The 10,485-nt window shown below is 38.6% G+C and overlaps 1 protein-coding gene and 1 pseudogene across 6 annotated transcripts; one reads left to right on the plus strand and one right to left on the minus strand.

Annotated features, from left to right (window-relative positions):
* Positions 1–1,324: 1,324 nt before the first annotated feature.
* LOC148870529 (uncharacterized) lies at positions 1,325–7,293 on the plus strand. 3 transcript variants are annotated; one of them, XM_088969087.1, is made up of 6 exons: positions 1,325–1,476; positions 2,363–2,461; positions 2,584–2,795; positions 3,546–3,743; positions 5,484–5,543; positions 6,942–7,293. In XM_088969087.1, the coding sequence occupies exons 2-6, from the start codon at positions 2,368–2,370 to the stop codon at positions 7,065–7,067; spliced, it is 690 nt and encodes a 229-aa protein (XP_088825213.1). In that variant the 5' UTR covers positions 1,325–1,476; positions 2,363–2,367; the 3' UTR covers positions 7,068–7,293. The 3 variants fall into 3 exon arrangements, with proteins under 3 accessions (XP_088825213.1, XP_088825214.1, XP_088825215.1); XM_088969088.1 differs by having other exon boundaries at positions 1,471–1,597; XM_088969089.1 differs by lacking the exon at positions 1,325–1,476 and adding an exon at positions 1,521–1,834.
* A 1,337-nt stretch (positions 7,294–8,630) lies between these two features.
* On the minus strand, positions 8,631–10,485 carry LOC148870530 (CAX-interacting protein 4 pseudogene; annotated as a pseudogene). 3 transcript variants are annotated; one of them, XR_016107097.1, is made up of 2 exons: positions 10,202–10,485; positions 8,631–9,825 (listed from the first exon to the last, which is right to left on the minus strand). The product of XR_016107097.1 is annotated as a CAX-interacting protein 4 pseudogene, transcript variant X1 (transcript). The 3 variants fall into 3 exon arrangements; XR_016107100.1 differs by having other exon boundaries at positions 8,631–9,958; positions 10,202–10,436; XR_016107098.1 differs by having other exon boundaries at positions 8,631–10,069; positions 10,202–10,434.

A 10,485-nucleotide genomic window follows, 5' to 3' on the forward strand; every position in this document is an offset into this window, starting at 1 on the left:
GCCAATCTGAGCAGCAGGAGTCTCTGTAGTCGGGGTCAGTCTGTGCAAGATTTCAGCCATTCTAGTAGTCAATTCAGTGAGGGTAGGGTTGGATCGTTGTTCCTTATACGGATCTGAGGTTTATGAATCGGACATGGTTGTATCTGCCGAAGGGTGTCCTTGCTAATGGCGTCTCGAAGCAGAAGAGGGAAGAGTCTAAGGAGAGGCTAAAGGGAATCTTGGGTTACACGGAAGATGACGTGGTTTCCACCAACTTCGCGGGTGACAACAGGTCACGCATCTTCGATGCCAAGGCTGGAATTGCCGTGAACGATAACTTTGTTAAGCTCATTTCTTGGTATGACAACGAATGGGATTACAACTTCCATGTAATTGACTTGATCCTCCACATGGCCTCTATCAACTGAAACTGTTGACCGGTATGGCTTTCCTTGGGACGACAACTCAATAGTGGCAGCGATGGAAGGTGGGAAGCCGACAATTGCTACTAATGCTGAGGGTCAGAGAATGACGCCTTCGGTCATTGCATACACGAAGAATGGAGACCGACTTGTAGGGCAGATTGTGAAGAGGCAGGCAGTTGTGAACTTCATACCAGGAGGTTTGCATTCAACAAGGACTTGCAGCAGCAGTAGCAGCGGCCAACCACCGACAATCACGGTGGAGTCGTCAGTTCTAGGCAAAGAAGAAACCACAAGATTTGGCAGAGCAACTGCCGGCAACCAAGATTTTGCAGAGCACCTCCTTTGACCAAAGAAGAGAACAACGATACCTATGTTTTCAACCGAAGATTGGTTGCGGCCAACAGCCTCCGTGCGACCAAGATTCGTAGCAGCTAGGAAGATGAGTTTATCACGGACCGATATGCTCTAATACCATGATAACTCGAGTAGAAGGAAAGACCTTATTCTTCCCTTTTCTTGTGTTTTTTCTTTACAAGGAATGAGTTTATATATACAGGCCTTGTTCCACCTATCTTAGTTATACACAAACTACTATGATAAGAATTATCCCTTGGATTAAGGGATCACTATCTACATATTCTCCTAGTTTGAGAACTCACGCCAATACTTTTGCATGTGTTATCACCTTAGTCCTTATAGCCTCCTAAACTTGAAAGTGGAAACTTCAGCTAGAGCTGCTCTTAAGGCCAACGGTTCTCCGGGAAGGCTTGAGGGAGAAGGTGAATGAAGCCAAGCTTACTCTCTCTGTGCCAACTTTGAAAGTGACAGATGAAACTTCCACGCGGCAAGTTTCCCACTTAGGCAAACAAGTAAAGCTATGTCTTCAAAAATTATATACTCTTAGCCACTGTTGTCCAGTTGCTTTGTGTATTGTTGTCTTGTCGCAGGCTCTCGTTGCCTTGTAGGAGCCAATAAGTATTGCTTACGGTTACAACCTTCCTCACCCCACCACGACGCCGGAGGAAGACGATTCCCTTTTCTCTCCAGTTCAAAATCCTTTCTTTTCGGGAAGGTAAATCTTCTTGCTTCAAGTTTCCTGTCTGAGAAGAGTCGTGCGTATTCTTCATTATATTCCAGCTATACAATTTAGTTTCAGTTTTCCAACTTTCAAGATCAGTTTCAGACCACGAAAGGTCTTTGATTTCTTTAGTTTCAGTTGTTCAGCTACCATCAGTTGTTTCCATGTGCTTGCATTTAAGCGTCTTTTCTTTCTTTCTTTCTTCTTGCGATTGCTATATGTCTCAACACTTCATTTAAGGCTTAAGGCATTGCTCATGAAGCTTCTCAGAGAGGTTTCCGGGAGACGAGGGAATCCTTACAGGTTTCACCTGGTTGACTCTCGGAACTGTTGGAAGTGGATAGAGCAAGGGGTAGTTTTTTCTCTTGTGTTTCCGTGTGCTGCGTCTGCATGGGCTCTCCTTTTTTCCTGTTGTTTTCAATTCATTTCTCTTCTACCGAAAACAAAAAGGAAGAATTGCAATGGGTGACGTCTAGCAGCTGCTAGCCTGCCAAACACCCTCTTTTGGATTACCTAGAAGTGGTATCCAACAATTCAAAACACATCATGCAGGTCTCAGAAGATGTGTTGACAAATAGGGAAGAAAATAACTATAATCCCAGAAATTTACTGGCTGGTGTCATTAGAAATCCGATAAACGAAAATTAATTATGGATTTTGTTGGTTTTATGATTGTATTCTGCCACTGATTTTCTGAATGTAAATAGGCATGTTGGTTTTTACTGTTTAAAAAGAGCTGATGATCATACAGCATTTTCACTTGAGTTGCAGAAATTCTTTCCCGCAATTAAAATTAAATAGATTAAGAGATAATGTGATGTTTTGTTAATTTGAAAATGATGAGGTTATCATGTAGGGCACTTACTAATTTTCCCCTCAGGCACCATGACTGTGAGAGTGGGGCTTTTCCATCTTCTTGTGTTGAGCATTAGTTGGGTCTGTGCTGATGCTAGGTCCCTGGAGATCTCTGATGATTTTGGTGAGCCTTTACTCTGTTTCCCAAGTTTCCATGTTTTGAGCTGCAACCATTTAGAGATTTGTATAGTTGAATCTGCCTTTCATTTTGAAAAAGGAGTGATAGTTCTGTTTTCATGATTTTAGCCAAGCAGACATACCAGGAGCTCAAAGATAAATTTCAACCACCTCATCTAGTTCCAAGGAATGAACAGTTCACAGCACAGGCATCACTTTGCAGCTTGTGTGAACAGTTCATAGCAGAGGCATTGTACTATCTTGGTGCAAACAAGACCCAAGCAGAGATCATGGATATCCTCCATGGGACATGTTCCAAGATGGAAGCCTTCTATCCGCAGGTAACAATGGGAAATTATCTCTTCTCTTATATGCTAAAGAGATCCATATATTGACTCTGATAAGTTTTTTCACATTGTATCCCTTAACAATTATATTCTAGATCAACCCACCAATATGATTAATTTGATAACACATCATGCATGCTTACCCAAACCATTTGAAACAATCCATATATATGAAAAAGAAGGTAAATGGAAATTGAGGGGGGTTCAGGGATGTGCATTTGAGGTAGCTTTTAAGGTCCCGTCTTTAAGGATCTTGACAGTCTAACCATATCATATCAGCCATCGATAGAGCCATAGAGGTCTCTTCTTCAGTGAGTAAAAAAGGAAGGAGAATGCCATCAGCTTAATGGTTAGAATCAACAGAACATGCTGATTCATTGGTTATGGAGACTGTAACAGATACTTTCAATTATCCAACATGTGGCCACATTCTCCATGTTGACAGCTTATATGTCTGTGAACATGACCAATTCCAATGTTGTGTTATTGAATATGACCTAGTTGCATTAATGATAACAGAAATTGTAAGCTTCTGTGTAGTGAAAAACCCAGTACCAGAAAAGTTATCTTCTGATGAAACTGAAAGTAAGACTTCAACCATCTGCAGGTGTTTGCAGGAAACCTTTGTCCTAAAAAGAAAGTACAAAGAGACTCAGATCTAAGTTTACCCTTTGTTTTGTCTAGAAACTCGTTACATTAAATTGTTTCTACTTTTTAACTTTCCATTGAAATTTGTTCGGACAGTGCATGATGTTGGTAGACCATTATGGACCTCTTTTCTTCTTGGAGGTTTCTGAGATACAACCTTTAGACTTCTGCAGAAAGATGGATCTATGTAGGCACAGAATTATTGCTTCCCCAGAACTGCATCAAAATAGTTGTGCTATGTGCCAGCGTGCTGTGGCAGAGGTTCTAGTTAAGTTAGAAGATCCTGACATACAGGTCTGTACTTGAACATTCTTTTCTTCATGATTTTCATAAAAATATATAGTCTGTCATGTTGCATTCTTTGTCAAGGATCTATAACACTCTTAGAAACTTAATCATGAATATGTTTGTTTAAGTCATTTGACAATAAGACAGGTTGGTGATGTATAGGGCCCAAAAACAACTTAAATTTTGAAAGTTAAATTTGGCATGCTCAAGCATTAAATAATACTATCAAACTTGCTTAAACTTGCCAAACATCAAGATTATCTGAGATCATTTATCGTTCAATTATAAGAAAAACTAATCCTTGTATATGGCTGCATTGAGGCTGTCAATATACTGTTAACAGTAATCAAAGATAATCCAAAAGGAAATAAAATATTAAATAAATTATTTCTAGTATGGTCAACACTTATTCCCATTAAGTAATGTCAGCACTAAGAAATTCTTGAAATTAGCCACTACAGAGATCATAAAGGAGAAGATTAATCAAATTGATTAGGACGTTTACTGTGTGGGTAGTAAGAGAAATAGCAATCTATCCTACAATTTCCCTCTTAGAATAAACTCAGAAGACAGAGTAATGAATTATGGATAGCAATGAAAACTCTTTATATCTGGTTCAAAAAGCTTTGTGCTTTCTGTTACAAAAGAGCTGATATAGTGTGACACTAGTGCTAATATTTCATGTGTGTGTGTTACAAACTTACAAGAGATCTGAAAAGGTTGACAAGTCTACAGTTTCACGCATAAGCAATTTAATCCATGAAATGCCTAATAGAATAAATATAATTAAGTTTATAGTACCTAAAAACCAAATAGATGGTGTATAAGCATCCAAAAGAAAAAAAGTAGAAGGTGTACATGTATTATTTGATATCAAAAGATCTAATAAACTAAAACTTGTCCTGGTAGATGTGTCCTCTATTTCTGATACATAACTATCTGCTGGTATCCAAATGCGGTATCGGTCCAGTGTTTGTTGTTTTGATTTCTTCTTACAAATTTCTTGGGTGTGCAAAGAATATTACCATCTTCCTAAAGTATCTGAATACAATCAATCAATCATGTCACATTTTCCTATCAACCAATCATATCCTAATTTGGAATTGTTGGATGTATATTGTAGTGTATGTGTAAACATTGAACAAATTAATTTTTGTAAAAGATGTACAAGATGTGTTCACAAACATGCCAACCTTCCCCTTTCCCTTTGCTCCTTTTCCATGGGAAATATTTCAAAGCTACATAGACCAGGTAAAATCCTTGCAGGGAAAAGCAATCTAATGGCTAAATTACTCAAATTTCAACTTTGAGGAGAAAACTTCCCAAGTTCAGATCTGCCATGCAGAGAATACTTAGCACATTGCTATGCATACAACCAGCAATGGACAACTGTGCATCCCATGTTTTATTAGCTCTGACTTGTTCGCAAAGGACTTAAATCATCCCCTTAACTTTTGCACAAGTCTAGAGCTATACAGATGGGAGGTACAGCCATCTTCACTGATTGGTATTTACTCTATACAGCAATGCGCACAGCAGATTAAAACTCATTTCTGAGGATTGTATTTACCCTTTCATCTAGATAATGGAGCAATAATTTCCTTAATGACATCTAATTAAGAGGTTTCTGAATAAAAGAGGAAAAAAGAACATGAACAAACTTGTTCCTAGACCATTTGATTTTGACATTCTGTGCTGAGTTTAGTACTTTATGAAATATCTTATTCTCTTTGTATTGTATCTCAGTTGGACATAATCGAGATATTTCTAAAGGGATGTGATGCAGTGGAGAACTATTTGAAAGAGGTGAGAACTCTTCGGGAACTTACATAATAAATTTCCAAGTTCATTTTTCATTGTTGGAATGTATACAATTTCTTTTCCGAGATTATCTTAAGATCTTCAGATGCTACTTTTTTATTTTGCTTGATACATCATCACTTCATTGCTATTTTTTCATCACCTCACTGGTCTTGATCTGGTCTTCGCCAATCAAGGAGCCATTTCTTTAGTTTTCCACAAACTCTAGACAATGCCAATCAGATTGTCCCCAGCTATCAGATAAATGGAATTTTTTAGGCTGCAATGGCAATGTGGGCAACCCTTTCAATGGCAGTATATCAAGGTGATGGATATGTTCTGTAGAATCAAAAAATGTCTATTAAGATGTGGCCATAGATTGTTAGGGATAACTGATCGGTGGAAAAATGCAAACTGATGAGAGAAACCATCAGTTGAACTGTCCACAGAATGATAGATGCAGACATGGAAGAAGTAACCTGGAGGAGCATATTTGCAACAAAGATTTGAGAATTGAACCAGGCATCAAACCAGAAAGCTGTCCTGTTCACGGTTTTCATGCCTTATCCGGGTAGTTTAACTCCATAACCACCAAAACTAATCAAAACTGTTGAACCAGAGAGGTGTTTGGTTCCTGGTTTTCCTAGTTCAACCAAGCCATCCAAGCTGATTCTTAAAGCATTGATTTGCATGGAAGAATTATTGTTGTCTTGTATTTTTGGATAATTTTAGCTTTTTGTAGTCTTCTATTTAAAATTGCCATATGAGTATCTATTATTGGTCTAGAAAGTCATAATAGATTAAAGAATATTATTAGCAAATTTTAGATTTTAAAATTGCCATGATCTTGTCAATCCCATGTGACTCGGGAAAGTTATAACCATTTTACATGTGGGTATTAGCTGGTGTTAGCATTTTGGTTATAGTGAAATTAGGTAAGTAGTTAATTCTTTTTTTTTGGCAAGTCATAAGAAGTATTTAGTTATTCTAGAGTAGAAGCACATCTTGTGTCAAGGCCCCCCCCCCCCTATTTGTAAATAGAATAATACGGTCGAATATAGGGAAAAAACTATGTATTGAAATCGTTTTTGTTCATATCTCTCTTCATTCAGAAGCAAAATTCATACATCTATTCATTCTCACTAATGTCTATTACTCTCCTCCTCGATGAGACCCTTTTTCTGTTGCATATTCTTCTGGCAATATCAATCCTTTTAATCCCTATTTTGACCCCGTTTTACAATAGTGAAAATGTGAAACTATAAACTGCTACAGAGCTAAGAACACATGAAACAGGAGAGAAACAGATGAAATTGATGAATTAACTTCTTTTATTAAGAGTTTGAAAGTTTGGTTTTGATTACTCATTACCCCTCACGCGGCTCTTTTCAATTCTCTTGGCAGTGCAAGAACCTGGTTTTTCAATACGGGCCTGCAATCATGGACAACGTGAAGCAAGTTCTAGAAACAACAGATATCTGTACTACATTTCATGTCTGTGACCCCCCCTCCGCAACTGGAAGCGAATAAACATCTTCCATGGAGAAAGCATCCTTTGTAACTGAATTTTTAAGTTGTTAATCAGCATGAGAGCGGGAGAACTCCATTGTTGGGATCCTGAGGATGAAGTTATGGATTTGGCCCATTAAGAACAATATATATGAGTTTTGTCACTTAAGCGTTTAGAATAAAAATCAAGACCCTACTTGTATGTTTTTAAGTTTTTTTACTGTAAATTAATGCTCTCAACATAAAACGCATTTGCCACTTCAATCGATATAGGGCGGAGTAAAAATGCATTTTTCTGGGTCCTAAAATCTGTGTAAGCACAGAACATATCCTTGTTAAATTTTGTCATTTAGAAGAGAACGATAAAATCATAAAAGCACGGAACACTATCATACTCGGCCAACCAGAATAAAATCCTAGATTTCCACTGGCAATTGGTGGCACTGAGCGAGGAGAATCCATAGTATATGCAATTCTGTCTGTGTGAAATCCTATCCCCAACCAGGACTTCAAAAGTTTCACACGGGCATTCAAATTCCAGTATCCAAGTCCTCCCAAAAAAAGAACTTGCCATTTCGCTGAAGGCGTAATTGACATTATGTGCATCATATATTTCTATGTAAGAACTGTTTCTCAAGAAAGCTAAACTGCATGATTATAACCAAAAAAGAAAAAGAAAAAGAAATCTAATAGCCTCGTCAAACAAGGTAACGGGCATTGACACAATAGAAAGAGAAAATTATCTTCGGATTCAGACGACCATTTAAATTCCAATAATCCAAAGCCCAAACCATCATCTAGTGTTCAATAGTACTACCACTTTACCAGTCAGATGATATAAAAACTGCGCATTTTTCTTCCATCCTCAAAAAACCCAGAACACCATAAAGTAAAACCTGTGCAATGAACCAATTAAAGCACTTAATACACTTGGAGGAACGTGTCACCCCTTTCAATACGCAGTTTGTAATGAAAATGTTGCCTTCGCACGTTAAAAAGAGGCATGAGGAATTAAATTGACCAGCTCCTAGATGCAGCGGATATAACCATCAGGCAGAACATATATACAAATCTTTGGTAAATGAAGCAGCCCAAAAGACACTTTCTGGTTATGGAGACTAGATCGAGAACTCCAGAAGAGGAAGAAAAATGCACTTCTCCATGCTTCCCGTTAATCCAAAAGCTCGTTCCTCATCTTCTCATCTTCCGTTTCATGCCAGTAGGCCCAATACAACCCCCCTCCCCCAAAACAAAACTACTTAATTTTACGCCAAATCATGACAGATTGACGATCTTAACAAGTGACTCAATCTTCCAATCTACAGATCAACCGAATTATGCAAACCATCACACACATTACACATGATAAAACTGCAAATCAACTTCTTCCAGTTAAATATAAATTAAAACATAAAGTAATTTGAGCAAATTCTAAGTTGACACATCCATGTTAGACATTTCTACCATATGCAATTAAAGCTTAAAGTACATTTTACCACTAAAAACTGACAAGAGTATAAAGCAAATCCTATCAAGGTAAATAGAGATTCAATGACGCAATAGCCAATCACATAAAGAGTAAAATTGAAGAGGAACATGGCCCATTCCACCTGCTAATATGCAATTATAAGAAAAGATCACACTACAATTGCATTGATCACCTAATACAAAACCAACTGTAAACAGGAAAGGAAGAGGAACAGAATATCAACTTTTATCATTAATCCTTTATCATATAACAATCATCAAGTCTGAGAAATATAATGAGACAAACATCTCATCTGGCTCATTGTACTTCTTGAGGATGCTATTTTCTGCTCTTTTTTTCAGAGCGCTTTGAGCCCCTACCAGCCCGAGAGTCATCTGAGCTGCTGATATCAGAATCAGATGGTGACGCTGCCCTCCTATTCTTCCTCTTGCGTCCTCCATCAGATTCAGATTCTTCAGACCCAGATGAATCATAAGAGTGTCGATGACTTCTCCTCCTCCTCTTCTCCTTCCTGCTCTTCCTATGATGGCGGTGATGACCTTCATCCTCATCTGAAGATGCATTTCTCCTACTCTTCTTATCCTTCCTTCTCTTCCTATGACCTTCATCTTCATCTGAATCAGAGCTGTCCCTCTTCCTGCTGCTCCTCTTCTTTGATCTACCTCTCTTCCTCCTTTCTCTAGAATCAGACCTGCCTTCGTCTGAGGATTCCTTCTTTTTACTTGATGACCTAACCTTACCACCCTTCTTCCCATTCCGTGCAGAAATGATCCTCTCAATTTCTGGATCCACATCCGAATCCGAACTCTCACTGTCATCCTCCTCTTCAGAGCTTTCTTCAGAACTGTCCACAACAGCTTTATTATCCATCTTCCCTCCATTAGTTTTCAATTTATCCAAACCCGAGGCAACAGTGGTCTGAAGAGCAGTTGGGTCTTTATCCTTGGAATCTTCTTTAACACTGAGAAAGTTTCTGCATTGGAATGTAAGGTGTCCAACACGGCCGCACTTCTTGCAGGCCCCTCGGGCCTCATCAGCATTGGTGCCGGTGATGCGGGCAAGAGCAAGGAGTCCTTGGAAGCTAGCATAGGCGTTCTCAGGTTCAGCGCTCGACGATTTTTGCTGCGACGACTGGTTAGAGTCATCCTTGTTTGGAGCATAAGGGTCATACCCAATTGCGCTCTGCCATATGCCGTGGGTTTGGAGGGCTGCACTACTGTGCACCCGATTGTTCGCGGGCATGCGAACCCTACCTGCTGTGGCCGGCATTTTGAAATTTCAAGAGCAACGCTGGAGACAGAATGCGAGACAGAAAGGTCAGAGTTTACGCTTCCACGCCCGAGAGCCGTTATTTTGAGTTGGAGAAACTAGGGTTTACTTTTAGGTTTCGGGTAAGCCCTTATCTTCCCTGGAATCAAGACTCCTATTCCCGAAAAATAAAAGAAATTTATATGAAACAGAGTTCAATTAGGGTTCATATTTCAGGTTACAGTAAGCCCTTATCTTCACTACAACGAACAAAAACCCTAATTCTCTGAAACAAAACCAATTTATGCAACACAAGAAAATTATCAGAAAGAAACTGTCAATCCTTTTTTCTACTAATAAAAAAATCGAGGAAGAAGCCGTAAGAATCGGAATTCTTCAAGAGAACTAATTAGCTCACCTTCAAATTCGGAAGATCAAAACGACACAGTGATGATATAGATATAGGATCCTCCTCTTCCCTCAACTTGATCGTTCCTTGAGTCGATCCACCTCGAAATGATCAAAGTAATCTTTCTAATCCTCCTCAGAAAAATAAAGATAAAATAAAATCGATGAGGAGGAAGGAGGAGAATAAAAGTGGCAATGACGAGCAGGAGAAAAAACTCCGAAGCCGTTAGCGCTAAATTTTCTATATTTTATTACTTTTCTCTATATTTTATTACGTAAAGATGGTTTTTTTTT

The sequence above is a fragment of the Nelumbo lutea genome, chromosome 2 (genome assembly GCF_056320005.1).
Source record: "Nelumbo lutea isolate HS-2025 chromosome 2, American lotus-T2T, whole genome shotgun sequence".
In the NCBI taxonomy this organism is placed as follows: domain Eukaryota; kingdom Viridiplantae; phylum Streptophyta; class Magnoliopsida; order Proteales; family Nelumbonaceae; genus Nelumbo; species Nelumbo lutea.

Bases quoted from the DNA above. Each gene is read 5' to 3' on its own strand.
- LOC148870529 (XM_088969087.1), top strand. From the start codon at position 2,368: ATGACTGTGAGAGTGGGGCTTTTCCATCTTCTTGTGTTGAGCATTAGT. The intron at 2,462-2,583 runs GTGAGCCTTTAC...TCATGATTTTAG, and splicing joins GGAGATCTCTGATGATTTTG to CCAAGCAGACATACCAGGAG. The intron at 3,744-5,483 runs GTCTGTACTTGA...ATTGTATCTCAG, and splicing joins TAGAAGATCCTGACATACAG to TTGGACATAATCGAGATATT.